The sequence below is a fragment of the Macrobrachium rosenbergii genome, chromosome 49 (genome assembly GCF_040412425.1).
Source record: "Macrobrachium rosenbergii isolate ZJJX-2024 chromosome 49, ASM4041242v1, whole genome shotgun sequence".
Taxonomy (NCBI): Eukaryota; Metazoa; Arthropoda; class Malacostraca; order Decapoda; family Palaemonidae; genus Macrobrachium; species Macrobrachium rosenbergii.
Window position 1 is genome coordinate 23,866,680 of NC_089789.1, and position 25,153 is coordinate 23,891,832.

Below are 25,153 nucleotides of genomic sequence, written 5' to 3' on the forward strand. Positions count from 1 at the left end.
GTTGACTGTAGAAGCCCTACAACATTGGAAGAATCACCTCAAAGACACCCTTCTGTAGCTTGCACCTCTTGGCTGAATGGGAGTTGTAGGAGTAGAAGACAATGAAACGAGACAAAGGGAGGTGGGGACCCTAGTCAATGAACACCCTTTGGCCACCTTATGAAATTCTCTCACACTTCTGAGCCAATGGAGTTCCAGGCCCTCCAAAACGTTTGGAGATGGTCACTGACCAGAAGAGGGGAGCTCAAAAGGAACAACAGGACTTCATGTATGTTGGGATCCCCTACCTAGGGGCTTCTACTTATCTTTGCATCTGAGGAGCAATGCTGATGTGGAAAAAACAGTTGAGACCTCTAAGGGGTATATGTGGGCTGCAGATTATGTGGTGTGGTGGATTAATGGCATTGGCTAGGGGGAGTCCTCTGTCAGTAAGGCACCTTGGATTGGGGAGTGGAATGGACAGACAAGGATGATGAGGCTTACACCCACAGGTTGATTATCTCCCAGATCATGAAATAGGTCTCCTGGGAAGAGATTAGGAGCCATAGGATTAGGAACCCACGGGAAGCAATGCTCTGCAGTAGAAAGAAAGCCTGAAAGGCCATGCAAAATTGTCTCTTTTTCTCATCATAATGTTGCTAAGATGCATTACATGTAGCAAACATTCAACACTGAGGCACAACGTAGGGAGAAGACAAGCTGATAAGCCTTATCCATATTCTCAACTGAAGGTGAATTACTAGGTATCAGGGAACTAACATCACCAACTTTTGCCTGTTCAGAAGGGACAAGTTTTCTTTGCTGAAGCACTCACACACAACCATTTCTGAAGCCATCTAGTGACCCAAGTGAGGTCTAAAGGGAGAGGGAGCTGATGTCTGGACCTTATGCCAGACCACTAACCCACCATGTGAAGGAAAATATCCCTATGTATGTAACTGAGTAACCTACACAGCAGAAGTTTTAAGGTCTTGGAGCATGATACCTTGCTTCTGTCATGGTGTGCAGAAGTCTAGCCGGATGGGGAGTGCCAAAGATTTTGCAGACTCAGTTGAGGATCTCCATAAAGGAAGTGGCTTACAAATCTTACAAAAATCTCCATAAAGAAAGTGTCTTGGAAAGCTTGCAGATCTTCCTTGGCTTCGTCATGTGAGTCATATGTCTGGTAGTTTGGAGAACAGGACAGCAAAGTGGGAACAGAGTCCAGAGAGGCCAGTAGTAGTAAAACAAAACAAAGCTGCCTGGAGTAGCAAAACATGAGATGCATTCATGTCCAGAGTGTCAGGGAGAACCACGTCTAGGGTCTTGGCAAGCTCAGATGGCAACCATTGTGGGCTTGAGAGACTAAGAGTCTTCTAGCACAGAGGCAGAGAAGCTTTGTGGCACAGTTTGAAGATACTTTTGGGCAAGGAGGGTCTCACTGGAGGAGCCAAAAGAGGTCCACTTTGCAGTCTTATAAACAAAGTACCCTACAATAACAAAAGGGCAGAAATATGAGCTATGGAAACTTGAGGAGCCACAGAAGGTGACTGTAAAGACAACTTTACAGGTAAAGTTGATGTGAAGGCTGTCAAGAAAGTATTTGAGCTGGGATGGGAGCAGCCATGGAGACGGGCATCATTGAGGTCACTGAAGTGTACATTGCTTCTGAAGATGTGGACTACCAGATCCCCAGGGACAGGCAGATAATCCAAGGCTGAAAATGTCAAAATGGTCGCAAGTACACAGTCAGTCATGTAAGTAGGAATTTCTGAATGCACACCATCCACCAAGGAAAGAGGAATAGCATATATGTATATATAGTAGAAGCTGAATATGCAGGAGCAGTTTAGTACTTGGAAGCACTCAGATACTCAGGAGTGCGTGTCTGAGTGAGTATGTGTTAACACGTGTACACAGAAACACACAAGTATACTGGAGCACATAAATACATTCAGGCATAAAAACACTTAGGATCGGGAGAAGGTGGACAGTTGCATATGTAGGAAGAGGGCAGGAATCAAAATCAGGTTTATGTGTGAAGGAACTCGAATACTTGGAAAAAGTCAAAGCAGAAAGGGTCAAACTCATGGGGTTTCAAATGTAGGAGGAGGTTCTGAGTCTGTCAGCAAGATCATACTATAGAAAGAGCAGCTGGAGTGGCAGCACACTGCTCCTTCATAGAAGAATCCACAGTAGCAAAGAACTGCATGATCATCATTGTCAGCTGAGCTAAGGAAGTCCAATGAAGACAGAAGCATTGCAGGAAGAAAGAGTTGAAAGGGAGGCATGACACCTAAAACTGCAAGATTTGCAGATGACGAGGTTGACTTGAAGAACATTAGGTGAGAAAGCCATTTGTTGGGGAGAAAATCATTGGGCGAGTAGACTGTAAGTTAAGTATACCTTAGTTTAACCAGACCGCTGAGCTGATTAACAGCTCTCCTAGACTGTAGGAATTGAGACAATGGAGAGGCATAGTGGGGGAGAACCCCATCCAAAGATGCCCAAGACTTGACAGCTGTGGTTTTGGATTGTCAGGAAGAAGCTGAGTCCAACAACTTCCCCATAGCCAAAGCAGGGTTACACTGCTTACAGGCATGCTGCTGAACATGCAAGTACTACAGATGCAAAGACCAGTCCTTATACACAGCACATGCGACCACTGGTGTCGTACATAAAGAGCCTGTCTATGTACACTGAGGCATGATTAATTCAGAATACTGTATGATGTGAAAAGTAAGTTAGAGTACAAGCTGAACACTAGGCTCTATAAAAGAGAGTGAATGATTATAGCTGGGGCAGAATGGAGAAATGAAGACAACCAATGTTGAAATGAACAAAGAACTACACAATTATTGGGTAAACATACTGATCAGTAAGAGTTAAGCATTACACTCAGAGAACCCCAAACTTAGAGTTATATGATAAAATGAAAATTACTGAACATTACTGAATTTTACAGAAAGTCACTGAAACTTACTGCTGGGCACTAAAAAGGAAGAGGGGAGTTCTCACAATACAAGTGTCCCCCAATGGAAGATAAAGAAAGTAACTCACACTAAACACTGAGCATTACTTTAGGGGAAGATGATAGTACAAAATGACTGAAGATGGTCAGCCCAAAAATCATGAAAGTACCATTTTGGTTTTTGGAGTCTGTGCAGCATGTCCAGACACAAAGAAGAATGAGTAGCTGCCAGCCACATAAGAAGTGGGGTCTCTTCCTTCAAACCTTTTTGAGTTGGTGTACTTGGGTGCATTCTGCAGCAGAATAAGACTATTTGTAATTAATTGGTTTGTAATAACAATCCCAATTAAGAAATGCCATCAATTTAGTTATGCTCCATAAATATGTAATGGATGAATATCATATTTGTACTCATTTGCAAAATTAAAAACTTTGTGAATTTTTTTTATTTGTAAAATTACATGCACATAATGGCTAAGTCAGGTTGTAGGTTCAGATATGAACATGGTCATAGTGTCTTACATATGAAATTGCTTGTTACTGAATAAATATATTAGAACCCTATTTTTGTATTATCTTTTCTTTACTTTACAGTAACACATTTTCAGTTTAATGTTTCCTGTTTCAATAGAAGAGAACTGTAGTTATGAATTCTTCCTGATTTTTGCATTATCTGTCATGTTTTATTTATGGAGTGTGGATGGTGGCAACTTTAGTATGGGTCTCGCCTGCAGTGTACCTTGATTATAGTAAAGGTTCTTTGTAGTGTCCTGTAGGACTTGGTTGCATTTTTATATAGACAGTGTGACAGTAAGGATAAATGATGGCTCAAGACTTGGTGATTCAAAGAAAGGGACAATATTGGAATTTATTAAAGATGATTGTAGAGGCGACATGAAAATGAAAAGTCTGATTAAATACTGATATACTGTAGTTTTAGGAGAGAAAAATGTGCTGTGTTAAAAGATTTTAGTCAGTGTTATGTGTAATTTTATTCTTTTTTGATAGAAACTATTATATTGATGTATTAAGGACATTAGTAAAATACTTTTGCTATGATTATTGGTTTTTGTCTATATAATTGTGTTCTATTTTGTGTGGAAGTAGGAAAATATTGTAAATGCAGCTGAAGAGTAATTTATTTTGCATAATCTTTTTAACTATTAGGGTGTTGGTGTTTTAATCCATGTTAATGAAATTTTAATCTTCTTTACTCACAGGCCAGAGTAACTAAACAATGGCAAGACATTGGGTTTCAAGGAGATGACCCCAAAACTGATTTTCGAGGCATGGGCATCTTAGGCTTAGAAAATTTATTGTAAGTAATTCAGTAACAAAATTCTCTGCCTGTTATGTGTCACTGATGTATCTGTTGTTATTTATAGCTGATGGGTCTCTCAGGGGGCTCATTTGCCTTGTGTTGATTGATGACAGTTTAATTCAGGTTATCTACCATCATAGGCCAGTCTTAGGAAAGGGAAAATTGACTTAGTGGTTTGGTAAAACAATTAAATCATAATAGTCAACACTTAGGCTCTGCCATGCCTTTCAAACCCTGGTCTTCCAAAGCCTTGTGTTTGATTTCTCTTGCTTGATGCGACACTCATATACTCTAGTCTTTGTTTATTTAACATTTAGGTCATATATATATACTTATATAGTTTTTCATTTATCATCATCATCATCATCATTGCCTCCAATGCTGTGCATTGCAAAGGGCGACTCTGTGACATTCTGCCACCCATCTTTCTCATGCTACATTTTCCACAGATTTTTAGTCTTCTCCAGCCTCCTGCTTCATAGTTCTCATCCAAGTAAGTCTGGGTCTTCCAATTCTTCTGGTGCCCACAGTGCTAATAGGAGACCATCTGAGACTATCACATATTATTCCCCTGGGGTGGTGAGGAGGTCATGTCCAAGCTATCTCCATTTCCATTCATCATTATCTCATCCACAAATGGAAATTCCATAATTTCCCTTGTAGTACCATTTATTGCTCTTTCCTGCCATCTGACTCCTAATATTAGTATTGAAGCTTTAGTCTCAAAGTGACAAAATCTAAAAGGTTTAGTTACTTTGTCATACCATGATTAATGTCCATATAGCAATACAGATCATACTAGACTTAGGTATACTAGACTTAGGTATAATCTTGCTTTCATAATCAGTTTCATTTGATTTCAAAATCTTATTCAACCTTCCCATTGACTGATTTGCTTGTTTTGTTGTTTCGGTAAATTCCAACTCAAGAGAACATGAATTGGATATCATTGTTCCTAAATATTTTAAAGTTCAACTCATAACTTCTATTTTTTTTTTAGATTCATTGTACTCATTACTTCTATTTTTTTAGATTCATCTTGAGTCTAGTCTCTTTAGTTATATGATGCATACTAATATCCAAGCTTTGCAAATTTTGTGGCATTTTGAAGGTTAAAGCAGCATTTTCTTCATATTTTAAGTTTGTCAGGTTTCTACTGTTAATCGATATACTGTACTGTAAACCTTCTCTTCTATCTCCAACCACTTTTTTCAATGCCATCAGTATTAACTTTGCATCAACTTTGTCCATGGGTGATTTCAGTAACTTTACATATTTAATGAGAATCCCAAAGTAAGGCAAGACCTTCCATTATATTGATCTGTGGGCACTGGCAAATACCTTCTCATAATCAACAAAGGTGATCAGAAGGGTAATTTAAATTCTATAAGATGCTCCATAATATGTCTTAACATGAATGTGTGATCTCTTCCTGTGATGTGTTATTGGAGTATCTGTTGTTATTTAAGGCTGATGGGTATCTCAGGTGCCTCATTTAGTTGCCTTATGTTGGGTGATGATAAATTAACTTATCAACTGTCAGGAGCCAGTGATATTAATATGAGTGACTGTTGAGTCTGTTCATCTATAAGCATTTTATCAATTTTTTTCTTCAGCTTATTGCAGAATAAGCAAACAGAGTACTTTCATCATAATGTACAATGCCTCAATAGCTAATACAGTTAGTTATATCACCTTTCTTTGGAACCATTGCTATGACCTCCAGTTCCCAGTCATCAGGCTTTATTTCCTCATTCATATTCTGCAAAAGTCTAGTTAGTATATGAGTTGTCATTTCATTTTCAACTAAATCATCTCTGCAGTGATTCTGTCATAGCCCATATCATATTCCTCACACCACTGGACTGTGGTACAGTTTCCCTGAGGACTTTGTGCATTTAGAACTTCAAAAGTTCAAGCAAAGATGTAACACATTACTACCCCAAAACAATTTTCATCCCTTGTATTTTAGTGATTTACTTACATTTTTATCTATTTGTTACTTTGTTAATTTGTTTTTCTTTTCCAAAAACTGACCTTTTATTTTTGTATTTCCTATAACCTTCTGTCACTTATTTCAAATGAATACCATATTCTTTGGAAGCTTGCATTTCAACCTACAAGGTGACAATGCTTGTACCCTGAAGTCAGGGATCCAGATTTAGGCACTGCAAGCTGGTCTAGCTGAACCTGGTGCTCACTAAAGGGTAGGGATGCAACTCCTTTAAGATATTCACATAACATGCTCCATCTCATTCACATAACATGCTCCATCTCTTAGTCATTGTTTGTTATTCCATGTATATATATGTACGCTTTATGCAAATCTGTTGATAATATATACTAGGTAGTATTCAATTTTAAGCCTTTCTTCTTTTATCTAAAATAAATTTTCAAAAAATGAAACTTTTCATGTCATGGTTGAAATGTCCTATGTAAATTATTCAAGGATCATTTATAGTACTGTATTTTGGTCTTTCAGATTCTTTGCAGAACAGCACACTTCTGCAGCTCGACATGTATTAGCACGTTCACATCATCCAGTGTATGGGTAAGTTGTTTATTTTTTATGATCTAGAATCTTAATTTTTTAAATGAATCTCACCTCTCTATTATAATAGCTGTATTTCTTGCTTCAGGAAGGAGGACAATAGTGTGTGAAAAGTAAAAAAAAAAAAAAAAGATAATGGGATCACCCACCCCTTTTGTGTTGTTTGAGTGTCTATAGTTTCCCATTCAGTTTTTTCTCTGTCATCAGCCTACGAGGACACATTGGAGAGTGTATACAAGATTTCATTGATGATGAGATTGTTTTATGAATTTGGTGTGATTTTTCTTGTTTTTTTATTATATAGGATGTCATCCAAGGAGAAGAAAGAAAAGTTGTTTTGTGTCTGTAAGGTAAGAGGGTGCAATACCCGCCTCTGCTCTTCAGTTTACAATGGTCACAACGAATATATTACATTTAGGAACAAGGATTTTTTTGACTATCACTGTGATCAGTGTATTGGTTGGTCAGATGAAATGATGAATGTTTATTTATTTGAAGTATAAGCAGAGGCGAGAAGCCGATAAGAATAGGAAAAGACAAAAAAAATTCTTTTAATTCTAGGACAGGAAATGAGGTTAGGAGTAAGAGTTTCTCACCCCACCTCTTCCCACTCTCCCTCTTTTCCTAGTAATGCTTCTCCTTCAAAATTTTCTTCTCTCAAAGCTCCCCGTCTTGTTCAGGATATGAGGTTTAGCAAATTAGGAGCCGAAGTAGCTATGCTTTTGGGTTTCCTCCTTGCAGCAGAAGAAGTGCCAACACCCTCCCTCCCTGTTAGCCTTACCCTAGCCACACCCTGTGATGCTCCTTCTACTGTTGAAGGTATACTGTACAGGGAAGTCGGGTATGTCCAGGAGTGGAAGCGGTTTGTGCCTGTTGTCTTCTTCCTCTGGCCAACCTGGCCCATATCACTTACAGGTTGGCACTTGGTCACAGAAAGATAAGTATGGCAAAATCAAGCGAAGTTCACCTAGGCAGGAGATAGATATGCTAGGTAAGGATAAGCTCACTTAATATCAGATTCTGTATCCTTAGGCCTTGTGGGAGGCCTTGTACTCCTGTAAGTCTTCCTGTAGTCTTCCCTTGCAAGATGATTCAATATACTCTTGGAGACGTTCACCTGACATCGTATGCTTGCTTGACAGCAGGCACTCGCCTGGCAGTAGGCGCTCGCCTTCCATCGGAAGCTCTTGCCAGTAAGCGCTTTCCTGCCATCGGACACACTCTTGACAGCAGGCACTCTCTTGACACCGAATGCTTTCCTGCATCCATACCTCTGTGAATAATATCATTAAATTCATACTTATGTTACAACAGACATTTTTCATTTCCTGCCATTAAAGGGTATCGATCCTTGTTATCTTCTGTCTTTCGTCTATGGTAAGGAGGCCATCCACTCCTTCCAAATTGAGATTCCTAAGTCTCCAAATAAACCCCTGGGCTAGAATTTGGATGTAATGCTTAAGTATTTAAATGTGCCCCAGTCTGAGCCCTTGAGCACAGCCTCCCTTAAGATTTTGACAGTGAAGACTCCGTTTTTTTTAGCTTTGGCCTCTGCAAAAAGAGTTGGTGACCATCAGACTTTCTCATGCCATGTAGGCTTTACTACCCAAGGAGCAGTCCTTTCTTTTCTACCTCTTTTCAGCGCCAAGAATGTCTTTAAGTTGCATCCTCTGCCTCATTCTTTCATGATCCCCAGTCTGTCCTCTTTGATGCCAGATGGAGAAGAAACTTCCCTTCGTCCAGTCAGAGCTCTTTCTGTATATTTGCAAAGGACTAGGGAAATCAGGCAAAATGTCAACAACCTTTTTTGCAGCCTAGGAAACCTGACTTAGCCTTATCAAAGAATGCCATGTCGTGTCTGGTCAGAGAGGCACACGCAAATCCAGACTCTACTTTCTTATCTCTGCTTAAAGTAAGATTTCACGATATGCGAGCGGTAGTGAACACTCAGTTTGCTTAAGAATCTTTCTCTAGAGAAAGTTGTCAATGCAGCGCATTGGAGGTGTAACTCTGTAATTCATTCACACTATCTGCAAGATGTGGAAGTTCAATATGAATATTGCAGAACTCTTTTTCCCCTCATTATGGTAGTGGAATTCATATCCTGAACAATTAGGATAGTTTTGCTCTGACCTTTCCTATTTAGTTAGGAAATTGTCAAGTTTTGGGAAGTATAAAGGTACTTATGTTGTACTAGGCAAAGGTCTTCATTCTTTTACCATCGTTGCTCTGCTGGCCTAAACACAAGGCCTTGTGTCCCACTTGCATCAGAGTGAGAGTGGTATCCCTAGCAAGGAACCTCCAGCATCATTCAGAGGTCTTGCTACTTAATGAATTAGTCCTTACTTGGCAGCAGTACCAGTAGATGGATGCCAGTCATTAGGTAAGTAGCATCTTATTCCTGATGGAATTTTATGGTTTTTTTGGGGTTATTCATTTTGCCCTCACACCCTCCCACCTCCTTAGTTCAGTGCAGGAATCAGCTCTCATAATAAAGAGATAAGATTCATTTCAGAAATAGAAATTTTTTTAATAAACTTTATTTTTTTAACTACTCACCTCTTCATTATGTATCACCCCCCACCTCCCCACTCATGTGGACAAAAAAAACTTAACGGAAAACTATAGGTGCTCAAACCAGCCGAAAGGGATGCGTGAATAGACGGTTCAAACTAAACGATCCTATTATTTTTTTTTTTACTTTTCATACACTATCGTCCTCCCGCCTGACGCGGGAAATACAGCTGTCATAATAGAGAGGTAAGTATTTAAAAAATAAATTTTATTATAAAAATTTCTATTTTCAAAACCACGGCTGTCCTTCCTTCTGTTGAAATGGCTATCCTGGAGGATACTTTGGCTCTACTTGCTGTTAGCTCTGCCATGTTGACTATTTTTTTCTGAAATTTGGTATCTTTTCCATGAAATCAGGTTATTATTTTTCTACAATTAGCCAGTGTTCACGTAATTATCATTATTGAGCAACATTCACTATCTGTGCTTTCTAGACCTCACCAGTGTCATGTGATGTACTGCAATGCAGTCTTCATGGGCTGCATGGTAATATCAGTGATCGTGTCGTTGCCTCCAGGCAGTATGATATTGTACTATGCACAAAAACTTTGATATCTCAAAAAGGCACTCACCTGAGCTTCTTATTAGGTTTTAAGAAACCCTTACTACTTCTAAGTGTTGCCATTCCTTGAGCAAGGGGATGGCATGCCATTCCTTGAGCAAGGGGATGGCATTGCATGTATTTGGAATGAGTACCCAAATTCTCATGGCACCTGTTAGGAATGTGGTTGCCATGAGCTCCAAGTCATAAAGTTTTAATGGCAGGCATAAAAAATTTTATTTGCGTTCTGTCTGTTGCAATCCAGACTCATATGTTGCTATTTTTTGACTCTTCAGCTCACCATGACTAAGATACAGGAAGTATTTTGAAAGTCCTCTTGGTGTTTGCTGATAATTTCAATGCTCACTGCAGGGAGTGGCCGAATTCTGTTTCTCCTAATCATTGCCATGGCCCAAAAGCTTTGAACCCGTGAATCTGATTGTAAGTTAATTACAAATGAGGCCACTCACAATCTGTTATTTGCTTGGATCTAATATTCTTTGATTTCCTTGGTATCATAACCAGTACTGTTGGTCTTTCAATTGGGACTTCTGATCATACTTTAATGTTTTTAATGATGAAAAACTGAGCAGGCTGTCCTTGATGTCCTACTCTTGTCAGATGCTGTAGTTTTATGTTAGAAGCTTTTTTTGTGTACCTTAGGAATATCAAGAAGCACTCTCTATTGGCTATTACAGGTTATTGCTCCACCTTGTCTTCAGTCTTCCTCTAGCACAGCATAGACTTAGGAAATGATAAGAACATTTTCAGTCTCTTTCATCATTTATAGCAGATCTGGGACTTGACTGTGACTATGCCCCCCAGACCATGCCCCCAATGAGCCTGTGTTGAGCACCTAACTTTTGGATTGGACACTCAAGACTGTGTCCCATATTGCATTGGCTGCCTCTAAGCATGCCAACAAGCTTCATATCCTTTCAGGTGAGGTATCACATCTGAGCCACTGGTTCTTGGTTGGTTTTGTGTTTGCCCCTGAGTTCATAACCAAGACTTAATCTTGTAGAATGGATGGATCTCTTTTTTTTTTTATCCCATTGCCATTCCTGCCTTGCCTTCCTTTCCCAAGGATGGTGTTCTATGTTTTATAAGAGGCCTTAGGTCTTATCCTCATGGAACAGAAGCCATGTTCCTGTGCACAAATCAGAATTGTCTTGTTTCTAAGAATTCTGTGTCTAGTGAGGGCCTTTATGTGCTCAAGATCAAGGTTCTTGAGGTTCAAGCCTTCTCCTCCATGGCCTTTAATATAACCAAGATTTCTCTATCATACTTGGTTTTTTAGAGCTCTATCATACTTGGTATTTTTAGAGTACCTTTGTGAGATTTTACCTAGATGTGTATTGATTGAGACAGGTTTATGATCAGGCCATATACTTTCTGTTTGGAGGAAGCTAGATTATTTGTCCTTATCTCTTCATGAGTCTTTCTTTCTTCTTTCTTTAAATTTTCAGTTGACAACCCTTATGGACAGAGTCACCAGACTATATACCCAAGATGGCTCCAAAAGGAAATTAGCCTGAAGAGAGAGAAAATTTATAGAAATGGTGATAAATAAATATGAGGGAATAGAATATTAAAACTGATACACTGATATTTAGATGTCAGCTGAGAGCAGGAATGAAATTCCTCCTCGCTCAAATATTTGGAAATCAGAAGATTCCACAACTGCATTAGGCAAACTATTCCACATTTTAATAGTAGACAAGATAAAATTCCTAGCAAACTGAGTATTATTAAACCTGATGCTGGAAATTGATATACTGTTTGCAGCAGTAACCTGCCAAATGTTACAAACAGAAACATCTAGGTCAGTTAAAAAAGAGTGCAGAGGACGTTTGTTGTTGTAGGTGATTTTATGCCACAAACATAGTGAACTCACTTCAGTTCTATACCACACGTCAACAGTAAGAATTGGGAAAATAAACTAAACTTGACTGATGACATAACTTGATCCATGGTTTGAGATGAGAATCAGCGCCCAAAATCCATACTGGCGAACAGTACTCCAAGCAAGGAAAAAGAAAAGTTAAGACACTTAGATATGGTAGCTTTGTCCTGAAACATTCTAAACATTTCTGCAAGATGCCAACTTTGAGAAACAGGGGAAGCAATATTACATATACTGTCCATGCTTCTCAAAAGCTAATTTCTTATAAAAAATTACTCCTAAAATCTTGAAAAGATTCATTGACATTTGAAAATGTACCATTTGAATGTAAACCAGGGTGCAAAGGTAGAAGTGTTATGGATCAACTAACTATCATACTTTTGAGTGTTAGCAGGGTTAAGTTTCATGCCTGAAAGCCTATTCCACTATTGGATAAGTGCCAGATCTCTATTCAAGGATTCTTTGACCACAAACCTAAGGTACGGAGAAAGAACAACAGCTAGGAGCAAAGAATCATCGACATATGCAATCAGTTTGTTCTCCAGACCTTGTCACATGTAGTATAGAAAATAAATTAAAAAATCCAAGAACAATGCCTTGAGGAACATCTGAAATGGCATTACTAAAGCTACTGGCCATCAACACAGACCTTTTGGGTTCAGCCTATTAAAAATTCATTTAAAATATGAATTAAAGGTCCACTAATTCCCAGTAATCTGAGCATGTAGATAAGTGTTTTATGGTTTACATGTTCAGAGGCTTATACTAAAATCTAGACTTATCATGCATGCCTTTACACCTCATCAAGAGCACTCTACAAGAGTGTGGATATTGACAAGAGTGCATCACGAGTACCAAAGCCTTTACAAAACCCAAACTGTAATGCTGGCAGCAGTTTATTATATACAACAAACCTACAAAGACACATAGAGAGCAGCTTCTTAAAAACTTTAGATGAAATGGGGTAATTGAAATCAGCTGATACTAGGGTATACGCTGCCTTAGCTGTTAAGGCCCAGATGCAAAATTTTGACTTCTCTAGACTTGAATGGCCATTGAACACAACTTATGTTCTTGAAAGCATGACTAAAGCAACACCAAAGACTCACCATACTGTTTGCTCACAAAGATTTGAGCCAAAGTTCTTCTGCCTTACCTGTTAAGGACAAAATATGGGACCCCTCTCCCATTTCCTCGCTGAAATGGCCTTCCTGGCCCCAGTGCCTGGGCTTTTGCCCTAAATATCATACATCCATCCAACCTCCCATTTCCTGGCACACATGGAGGTGTGCATTTTCTAAAGTACCAGCCTTGATGCCTCTTTTGCCTGGTGAGTGTGTACTCTGTTAGATTATTGCTAACTCCAATAAAATCTTCTAGGGGTGTAGACATCTTATGGCTACATCTTCCATTTTTTCAAGGGTTCATCTTAGTGGTCCATCCTAAATTGTGAGTCACGCTGTTATGATAAATAAGTTTGTAATATCAAATTATGCTTTTATAGTAAAATGTGTTTTTATACAAAATCATTTATTATAATTTTTAGTGCCATCCTCTTGTCTCCTATCTCTTCAGATAAAGGATAGCACAGAAGAACGAGAGAAAACCACTTACAGTGGCTTGATGGAGTTGATTGGCTAGTCGACATTGGAACCTTTATTTCTATCTTTTCAAATGGATGTGTGTGGATGCACTTTGTGTCATAGTACATTTTGCACAGGTTAAGGCTATTTATGATTGATGGGTTTGTATGAAAATGTGTTTTATTGTAAAAACGTATTTGCTGGGAGACAGGTGTTTCGCTTGCTTTATCATCACCCAACTTTTCATATCAGCAGTCTTACTCAGTGACCACTTTGTCGTTGATCAGCACCATTTTTGTTCAGTAACAATAGAGATTACTGTTCATATGGATATGCCACATATTTTACTTATTTGTAATGAACACCTTCCATGACATTCAGAGACTTGAACATCGTAGTTCCATAAAGATGACAGGTTTTATTGTTAGTGCTATCACTCTTCAGTGTAATAAAAATGTGTAAGAACTAAAACATTGCTTCACACAAAATAGTGATCCACCATAATTATATAATTTTTTATGTTCATAAATATAAACCTTATTTTACTAGTAATGCTTTCCTACCCTGGCCCCCCCATCTCTGAGTTATATCATCTTAATCTAATTTAGCTTGAGGAGTCAGCAAATTATTTGTAGTCTGGTGGTTAGTGAGCTGTCTCCCAGTCATAGGATATTGTCCAGAGAGGATAACTCAAGATTTCTTTTCTTAAATGAATTGGCTCACAACTTGCACATACCCTGTTAATTGTTTTAAGTAAAGTAAAAGACTTGTATTAATGGAACTGTTTTAGATGTTTTGCAGTTCTCAGTGTTTAGAAGTTGTGTACTCATTACTTGTTAGGCATGAAGATCCTCATGAGTTCTTAATTGGGATGACTTTATTTCTCATATAAGAATTTCTCAACATAGCATGGTTGTCTCTGGCTGCCTTATGTGTAAATGATTTGTTGTTGAAAGCTGAATTTTGTGGTCTACAACAAAATGGTAATTGCAGGATCATTTTATTTATTCTGCAAAGTTAGCTTTTATTGTTATTTGTTCCAGTATTAAGAATAAATGATTCTCTTCTTGAGCTGTGTCAGAGTTCAAAGCCTAAAATTTTTTCTAGGTATTCATTTGCCATAGTTGGGATCAACATTACTTTCATGGCATACTCACTACTGAAGAATGGTGAAGCCAAGACCCATTTCTACAATGCTTCCAAAAAGTTCTCTGAAGTACGTACATTCCATCAATTTTATTGCTACTTGTTTTATACTTTTGATGAACTGTGGAGGCACGAAAAACCCAAGGATATGATGGAATTCTCACGTGTGAGAGATAAATTTGAAAATCAAGTAAAACAAAAACTGCAAGATCCTACTGCATATTTTAAGTGTAACTTTGTCTTAGAAAACATTTAATGATCTTTTCATGTTAGATTTCATAGAAGTCTGTTGTAGAAGATTGCAGTCATTATATAATAGGTTATACAGTATGCTATTTAATACAGATTTTTGGGGATTACTAAGGAATAGTTGATGTACAAGCAATTCATACATTTTAAGAGTTGCCTTCTTTAACTGTGTATGGTTTTTGAAACCGCCTTTCCTACCTTCCTACCCCAATGAATAGTTTGTGGCCCCTGGCTGTGTTGGATTTCATGTGCATCATTGTCAAGTTTCTTTCGTAGACTAAAATGTGCTGTTTTGCCAAACATATTTTCACTCAGAACATGATAATGATTGTAAAAGGAATTTACAATTCAGTGACAAAAATTGCAGCATTTTACACATATGTCACTCATGAACAAATATTGTTGTGATGAAACCTGCCTCTTTCTTGACATCTTCATTTGCGTCAGAACTTGCAGAATAACAAAAGCTGTAAAATTTGGTATAATGCTATTTTCAGGATCAGACTTCAGGGTAATAAAGTTACTGTCCCTATATTGCTCTTTATTTTTCTCAGTCCTCATACAGTACATCTGAAAAAGTCTTTCATCCTAGAGGCAGTGCAAAGGAAGATGCTAGTGTGGATGTTCAAAGTATTCTTAGTGAACAGCTGCATTATCATATTTTTCAAATCTGTCTTTTTTGAAACATTAAGTAACAGTCGGGCACAGGAAACCTTCAATCCTCAATCATCCTATGCTTACAAGTTAACTCTTGATGCAACTCATTGCCTTCAAAGTTCAGTGCACCCCAAGCAGCCCATGTATTTTACAGTTTCAGACATTTTGTACATGTTCATATGTGTATTTTCCATAAAATAGCTTGTTGCTAACATGCATAGCAGAGCCAGTATTCAGTGTTGTAAAAAAGATTACTTGGTTACCTAAAATGGGGCCATGTATTAGTGGCTTTATCATTACACTAAACCAACATAAACATTCTGATGCTTTGTAGAATGTTGAGTACTATATTTGCTCATTGGCTTCTTTAAGGTGTTGGTTTTCCTGTTGTACAAATGCTGACTAAGGACTGACTGGCTCATGTTAAGAACTAGATTTCCCCATATGTTAAACTCTTGAAGAAAATGGACCAAATTTGGCAAAATTTAAGTTTAGTATGCTTATTAAACTAGTTAATTGTAGAAGGTACACTGTTTGACATAGTACCTTTTCGAGATAAGAACCAAATTTGGTCACTAGTGCTGAAGTGGGTATAGTATAATGAAAACCCTCAACACTTGCTGTAGGTAAACACATTGTTGGCACAAATTTTATTGTTCTGAAAGTCATAGGTCCCATCTATATTTTCATATGGATTTTTTCATGTGCCAGGAACTGTACATTTCAGCTGACAAAGGTGTCCAGATGCTGGTTGCTTAATAGCTTAAGCTGTTTACAAGCCTTTATTAGGAGATAAGTGCAGGATATGTGTAGGGCTTGTCTTACAAACAAGGAATGAATTTCCAGTAATAATAAAGGTGATAGACACATTTTAATTGCAACTTTGAGGATTGTTCTGATACTTTTGAGTAATTTGTAGCATAGTGACATGGTGTAAGCTTTTTCTGAGATATAAGTACCTATACAAGTAATATGATTTATAGTAGTTTATAATGTGTCCAAGTGTTAACACTTGGCATGAGATACAGCAGGGGTATGTGGTTGGAGGGAATGCCATATTCTAATTTGTTCTTTAAGCTTAGGAATGCCCACTTGTTTATGAAGTTTATTATTACAACATCTTTATTTTATCATTTAATAATATTTAATTGAAATCTGAATGGAACAATTTTTTATTTTAAATGCAAATGTAAACAGATGCCCTGGTATGATTTTTATAGTATTTAATAATAGATTCTTTAAGCTGGGGAGGCACAAAGGTGGAACAATTTCTTTATTAGTAATCCTTTGCGTAGCTTATTGTACTGCACAGAAATAGTTTTGTATACTCAAATACATATCATGCACATGGGAAAATGATGTACAAAAGGTTATCAGAACATGCATTGAATATTTGCAGTGGTGGTTTTTTTATTGGACAGCCATATTTAGCTTTACTCAAAGTGCAACCAGTTAACTGTTGTAGTATCATAAAAAGCTTGTATAGTGAGGCCTTAAATTTTTATTTTTAGATATCCTTATTCCACAGCAATGTGGTTTGGAGTTAGGTATTAAGGATGTATAAATTAAAGTCCTTTAGTCTGTTTTCTGTACCAGCTTTAATTTTTCATATTTTGCAAGAAGCTTTGAATTTGAAATAAGGCTTTTTCTTCTGGTGCTTAAAAATTGTAACCAATACAATATGTATCATTTCGCTCAGAAGACCATGTAATTTCCTTGGTTTATTTAGGTTGCACTCTATCTGTTAGTTTTACATTGATTTTAGCTTTTGATACAGCTTTAAGCACTTCACTGTACTTAATTCAAACATGTCTTTTATTGTGGTGGCATCATTATGGTTTTAAAAATTACTTTGTATTATTCAAGGAGTTATTGATTAGACTCAGATTATCTCAACCCACTGCCAGATAACGCTCAAGTACTTATATTTTGGCCAGTAATGTTCAGGGTATCTTTGATGATGAGGTACCTTATCATCTTTATTACAGTTATGTGTATGCTCTGGCCTACCTGATCTACCATAGTTTTACTCATGACTTCCTGATCTATCCTATTTTTAGCCCTGACAGCTACTCACCAACTGTAGTTTTTAACCCTCACTGCTTCTCACCTACTAAAGATTTCAGCCTTGACTGCTCCTGATCTACGCTTGCTTTTAGCCCAGACTGCTCTTTATTTGTCGTAGGTTTTAGCCGTGACTGCTCCTGCCTTGTAGTTTTTTGTCTGGCTGTTTTCTCAGGCAGGCTAAAAAAGCAAATTGGTTGTTGTATATTTATTTTTTAAATAAATTGTATAATTACTGTATATTTGTTCTACTTTGACAAGAAGATTGCAACTTTGTTAACGGGTTAACTTCCTGATGTTGAACTACAACTGTACTATTTGAAATAAAAAGTGTGATCTTTATAAGGTACTTAATAATGTTAAGAAGTTTTTAGTTCATTAATGGCTCCAGCTGGTGATATTTTGCAGAAAAGCCTTGAGCATTTGCCAAGCAACGTACACTTTACCAAAAGTAGAAATTGTAAGGCCTGATGTCCTGCATTGATGAATAAATTTGTCATTGGTAGACAATTGTAGGCTCATTTACTTAGTGCCTCTTAAATTAAGACATTCAAGAGGTGATATTTTATACAACACTCAGACTTAGGCTTTCATTACTCAAAAACTTTTGTTGGAATGTTTGTTGTTACACAATGACTGGTTGTAAAGAGGCACAAATCCCTCAGTAGTTACTATTGACAGTATGCTTAGTACAATTCTCTACCAAATACTGTTGTATTTATTTGCATACAATTGTATAATGTTGTAAGTTGATATAATCTGAATCGTATTTATGATAAACTATTAGCTGGGCAGTTAATAGGGTTGATTATTATTTAATAAGTGTTAGCATTATCATTGCAAGTTTTTTGCCAAATACACAACATAACCTCATGTATTCCCACGTTTGCATGATAATGATTGTGATACACTGCACAGGGTACCCTGGTACACATTTTTTGGTATTTTATATGAATAGTGAATTATCAGATGCACTCAAAGATGCATCCGAATAAAAAAAAAATGTGTTTTAAATTAGGGTGGAAATAATGGCCAGGGAAGGAGATAGATATGAGAATACAGTATACAATTTGCTCACTTTGATACAATCTGCTATTTTTCTACATCAGTAGATTTATTATTAAAAGGATTTTGACAAAGGAAAAATCTATTTCTGGAGAGGGGCCTGTGTCACCCGGTGAAAAAGTCCATTCAGCACTTATTTCTAGGTAATTCCATTGCTAGATACCAGAGAAAGCTAAATGAAATGCTGGAGTTACTACCCCCAGAGCGAGCTCCACTAGATGGAGTCGTGTATGGAAAAGGGTGAACTACAAAAACACGGAACCTTATCCTATAGAGATTCCCAATGTCAAAAGTCCCAACGAGAGAGGTGGCGATACAAGCCCATGCACTACTCGCGGACTGTATACAAGGCAACACTAGCCGCATTCCATGTTAGCACCCACCCCACTAGAATGATGTTTACCATGGGAGGGAGAGAATGAAAAACAGGGGTGGGTCACCGGGTGACACTGGCCCCTCTCCAGAAATAGATTTTTCCTTTGTCAAAATCCTTTTTCTGGATCGGGTTCCCGTGTCAGCCGATGAAATAATAACAGAGAAATAAACATCATTCTTATGCTATTAAAGACTTAAATAGAGACGTTGAAAACTAGGAGAATTCTACCCTGAACATTAGTAAGGTCCTCTAAATTCATGTAATGAAAATAATGTAAGTGGTCACCGTCTAAGATCATGAGCTTAGAATAGAACCTGAATAGGCTTGTATTAAGAAAATACTTCCTGCCTAATAGCATACCCAATGACAGTTCGGAATTACCTAGAAATAAGTGCTGAATGGACTTTTTCACCGGCTGACACGGGACCCCGATCCAGTAATCTCTTCTTTGAATTTATAAGTACTATGAATAAGAATTAATTGAAAATGATGCATTTGATTTACATATTCTTACAACCTGGTTTTTCCTGTTTATTTAAAAGATGTAATGAGTGAGCAGGTAAAACTCATTTTCATTATGGAATGTATCATAGTGTTATGTCAACCAATAACAGGAACATATTCAGATAGTTAAACTTGCTAAAATAAACTTCAGATATTTACCTCTTTTGTGAAATTTTTTAATCTAAGTATTAAGCAATGAACTCCTAACCCTGACACATTAAATGTAGCCTAGATTTTCTTGTTTTATGGCATTAATGTAACTACTTGTTAGTTTTAATAGAGCCTTATTTCCACCATGAAAGAGCAGATTTCAAGAAAATGGACTTTATGGTACTGGTGATTTGTGGTCATATTAATGTAAAAATTTGGCTTCAGTTGCACGTGTTAGATGACTGATACTTTCATCATTATGCACAAGTAAGTTTTAAAGGTTAAGTGAGTAAGATGTGTGCATTCTTGTTTGTTAATATTTGTGAATGTTTAAACATAAATACAGGTTTTCGTTGTTACTGCTAACAGACACATTGTTTCATAAGCCATTATTTGTGAATTTATGTGTTTTGGGTTATGAAGTGACCAGAGAATTGAAGATAAGGGTTTGATCTTGTGATGCATATTTAGGAAATAATGTGTAGTTAAGTAAGTAACTATGGAAATAGGTTGTATAGGTTAAGAGACGTCATGAGTATATATGACGCTAATTGAACATATTGTGTTTTTATACCATTACAAACCCAAGGTCTAAGCATGGCTTAGCTTCCAACTGAAGGATGAAAAAGTCTGACAAAATTAAATTGCTAGTCAGGAGTATGGTTCTTTACTGCTAGGATGCACTGTTTGGCTGTCAGTGCCATAGGTAATCAGCTGCCAAAGTTTCCAGTCTCTTTGATAGAAGGACCACAGAAGTCTTCATTTTCTTCAGTGTGGTTGTGACTTGAGGGTTGGTTGCCTGGTACTTTGGTATGTTTTTGTCCCTGCGTTCGGCATTGATTTGTGAATTATGGCACTTGAGGTCTTGTCTTTTTCCATTGCTTATATACATGTTTGATTTTTTTTATCAGCTTAGACATTTGCCATTTAAGTGGGTTTTCAAACAAAAACAGGTGTTTTTGAACTAGCATATATTAAACATCTTCAACATGGCAACATCCTGATCTTACAATGATCTTCCCTTTTCCAAGTATCACCTCTTAGATCTTGATTGTGGATAATCTGTCGCATGTGTGGAATGACTGGAAGGTCTTTGACATGCTTCTGACATTTATCACCTCTAGTTTTTTTTTATACCTGTAGTAATTTAACATGATGTGTCTGCACTTTTAAGGGTTTCCTGGATTATGTTCCTCGGGAAAGATGAATGAATGTCATTGTTGGCAGTATGATTAGCGCCTTCATAGTTTCTCCTGTAAACATTCTTGACCTGTTAGTGTCCCATTAGGAAAGAGGAATTTTTGTGATTCTGATAGGACTAATGTTAAAGATTTTTCAAACTTATTTCTTTGCAGTTTGGCATGAAGTTTAAGGACACACCCTGTGCTAACACAAGTTATGTCAGTGGTCAGGATTATTGTACTTTACATTTTCTTCAGATAAGCAAAGGTGTTGAATATATACTTGTTCAATATGTATTGAATTGGTAAGACCTGGATATCAGGTTGGATTAAAGGGACGTCTTTCTCAGTTTTGATGCTAAATAACTTCAGGAGTTAATTGGACATGAAGGGTTTTGTGCTCCATTTGTGTTACCTAGAACTGCAGTATTTGCAATGTGGATTTAAAACCTACTATCCATTTCAGGAACTGCTAGTCATTGTTTTTCTCAAATACCTTGTTTTTCTCAAATACCTTTCAAACTAATTATTTGATTGAAATGGCACTTTGACACAGTGTATAAGACACCTCCCGCTAATTTTTGGTAATACTGTAGTGTATAGTGCATTGTCAAATTGTTTTAGTTAAGATGTTTACTTTTGACTTACATGTTGCCAAGCATCGCCAAACTATGCATTCGAACGTCCTTTATCCCCATCCTGTCCTTCCCTCTCCCTTCCTCTCCTCATCCCTCCCTCAACCCACTTTTCTGGCCCCCCCCATCTCTGCCCCCCTTTCCTGTCTATGGGGGATAGTTGACGTTCGATTGCGTAGATTAGTCCCTGCTGACTCGTGCGACTTTGCCTTTAAAAGTCAAGAGTAAATACCTTAACTAACACCATTTGACAATGTACTATATTATCAAAAACTAGTGGGAGGTGTCTTGTACACTGTGTCAAAGTACCATTTCAATCAAATAATCAGTTTGAAAGATATTTGAGAAAAACGATGACTCGTGGTCCCTGAAATGGATAGTAGCATTGTCTGTGTTTCAGAGTCCCATATCAATTACAGTAGTCTTCAAGAACACTGTCTTCTTGTAACTGGGAGGAGCTGTCTGCAGAGAACAGCTGTCAGCTCCATATTGTGGATATGTTTGCACAAGTCATTGTCTATAACTAATTGTACTATTGTTATTTTTTATATCTAGATATTGAAGTGTTAAGCTAGTGACTGGTCTTCCTCGTCTTCCTCTTCTTCATCTTTATTACATGTATACAACTGAAGACAGTACCCTAGGCATTGTAATTCATTTTTCATTGAAATTTTGTAGGTAAACTGATAAACTGTATGATGGCATATTCACAATCGTATTTAGTGACATTATTTACTACTTGTGCAAATGTTGATTGTAAAACTTAGTGGGTTATTAGTATCCAGAGCCCTTTCATTTTCATTTACAGCACATTCACATATAATAACCCTGTTATTATACCATTAGTCTTTCTGGCCTCAAACTCTTGGTATAGAACAATAAATTATGTTTAATTTAAACATGTTTTACCACTTTGTTTTGAAAGTTTGAATCCAGAATTGGTTTACATAGTGAAGCCTCATGGCATTATTTTTGGTGGAATGGGATGTATTGCAGACCATTAAAGGGATTTTAAAGAATACTGCAGCTAGTTGGACATCCTTACTTCACACATTTGTAAATAATATATGGAGGGATGATGATCATAGTAAGTTAATAGTATGAGATAGATTATCTGTGTTGTTTGATAAATTTGCCAGTGATCAATCTCAATCAACAGAAGATTTTTGTGCTAAGTGCTCAGGAAGTGAGCATACGCAACAGGTGTCCTTGTGGTTCAGTAGCAGACATAGAACTTATAACACCTGTTGTTGAGCATTTCATTACTATCAAGTAATTTCTTTTATCAGTAAATGATCTCTTTCAACCTTCACTTGGAAGATTAGATGTATGTGAAACAAGGATTTGTTTGCTTAAATATATCAAAATTCTTTTAAAACTAAGTTCCCAAAATCAGTTTTGTTGTTATGGCTTTAGGTAGTACATGTGGAATTTTGATAATTTTATAATATAGAAGTGTTTAATTGCAAATGATTTTGGAGGTTTGGACTATTATGCAATCTGGTTAATTTTACTGTATACTGTATGAGTATATAATTGTTTGTATATCGTAATGGTATTGAATGTATTTATATGTAATGCAATACTTGTTTAGGTTTGAAATTTTGTTGGTGGTTTACTTGGTTGTTGTTAAATGATATGGCTGGAGTAACATTTATGCTGTGATAAGAAAGATAATGACTAGTGAAATTCTCCATTTGATAAGAAAAAGTATTAAAACATCTTTGTGCATATCAAGAGTTTTGTCTTTTTTTTTTTTTTTTCCTCAAAAAATTACTAGTGAAGTATGAGAAAGAAAAAGTTTTGCAATTGGCAAATGTGCCATTATCGTTGGGGGAAATTGAAACTACTGTACCATTCCATTGCCTCGGTTGCTCCAGTACTTTTGATAAAATCTCACTATCAAATATGTTTTAAAAATGTCAATCCTGTGTTTTGATTCTTATTGGTTCTGTATGTTGATCACATATTTGTATATTTTAAAACCTTGTTCTGTGGTTGTAAGCACTATATTGATGAGAAACAAAGCCACTAGACCCTGAATAAATGAAAGCAAATACATTTGGTTGTGTCTTTTAAGTGCTATGCTAACATCCTACATGCCAAGAGTACAATTTATTGTAGCAAGAATTCTCTGCTCTAGGCTACAGAAAATAAGATATGGTAAAGTTGTTTGTTTGTGTTCACAGAAAGTAAAATTGTAAGTTTTAATGAATTATGGTCATTTATTTCATGCATGCAGAATCTGAGGCCAAGTTTGTTATATTAAGAACCTTAAATCTGTGGTCAGGTTAAATAATGAAGGAACTGGAAATTGTTGATGAAAATTATGTAAAGTGATATACAGTATTGTGGTGTATTTATCATAGACCCTTGTTTTAAATAATCATAGCAAAAATTAGAAGATGGGTGAGAAGTCCCTGGGTAGGAGGGCCTTGCTTATTGCAAGCTCCTGTAGCAGTTACCACTTACAGTGTCCCTTCTGTCTCAGCTACTTTATTTTCTGCCTTGTACTTTTCATCCCTTCTCTTTATCTATCCAACTTCTTAGACTTCATGCTTTCAGTGAATCAAAAGGATGTGTACTTCCAGTCACATGTCCATCAGGCCTTGGCGAAGTTCCTCTGCTTTGCATTGAGATTGTCTACCAGTTTGAGTCCCTGTGCTTTGGATAAGTGACAGTGCTGTGGGTGTTCATGTGTGCCTACCTGGGTGGTAAATTGGGTCCATTCACAAGGTGAACAAACTCTTGCTATGTTACTTCGATAACTGGCTAGTTCTGGTGTTGTTGGAGGTGCAGTTGCTCTGGAACAGAGACAGCCTCCTTGTATTTTGGTGTGATATGGGGATCATGATTGACTTGGAAAAGTCAGAGCTCATGCTTTAGCAGGAGACAAAATATGTGGGCATGCTGATAGATAAAAACAACTGTGAGAATCTTTCTGTCTGAATCTTGCATCAGCCAGTTCAGGGAGGTTTCAGCACAGTTCCTGTTGCAACAGAAGCAACCAGCTTGGCTTTGGCTGGTAGTCCTCGGTTACGTGCCATCTTGGAAAGCGTGTACTGCATGGGTGCCTCCACATGTATTTGACTGAAGCGTCACTGGTCAGCCTCGGGCAATCCTTCCTCCCAGAAAAATCCTCTGTAAAGAACTTCAGGTTTGTATGTTAGGAAAAACACAGATTACTTAAAAAATTTGCCATGTTTAGTGACTGCAACATAGTGAAAAAAAAGATTAGTGATGCTTACAGAATAAACTAACATAAGATGGCCTGTGGAGCGTCTGTTTTAAGGGAGTGAGGTCAAGAATCAAGAATGTAACCTGTGACCAGTGGGTAAGCAGCATTAAAAAGTTTGAATGAGAGTTAACATTGTAGATCTACTTGGTACCTGCAAGTTAATATCTGAATGTGGGATTGAGGAGGTTGTTGCACGAAAACTTGTTTAAGATTTATTGTATTCAATTGAATAAAATGATGAAACCTTGGAATGAATTGTCTGTGAGGCTAGAAGGCTTGAAATGATAAGTGTTGCCTCCATTATAAGTACCAGTAAAATTGTAGTGCTGACTATCAGCTTGTTTTTCTCTGGAGTCTTCATATAATAGGAGAAACAATTTTTCTTCGGATGAAACTTTCTCTAGTTTTTAAAGAACGCTGTGCATTGGCTTTCAACCACTTTGCTCCTGTAGAATACTTAGA

At 37.1% G+C, this 25,153-nt stretch overlaps 1 protein-coding gene across 3 annotated transcripts in view; it reads left to right on the forward strand.

The window, feature by feature from the left end:
• Nucleotides 1–18,688, forward strand: part of LOC136832167 (ELMO domain-containing protein 2) — a 34,439-nt gene extending 15,751 nt beyond the window's left edge. For 2 of the 3 annotated variants that reach the window (XM_067092918.1, XM_067092919.1), the window contains exons 5-7: nucleotides 4,171–4,268; nucleotides 6,754–6,822; nucleotides 14,534–18,454. In XM_067092918.1, coding sequence (XP_066949019.1) covers nucleotides 4,171–4,268; nucleotides 6,754–6,822; nucleotides 14,534–14,828 — 462 coding nt within the window. In that variant the 3' untranslated portion in view covers nucleotides 14,829–18,454. Of the gene's footprint in view, nucleotides 1–4,170; nucleotides 4,269–6,753; nucleotides 6,823–14,533 lie in introns of all 3 variants that reach the window. The other variant, XM_067092917.1, reaches the window with a different exon arrangement.
• The last annotated feature ends 6,465 nt before the right edge of the window (nucleotides 18,689–25,153 follow it).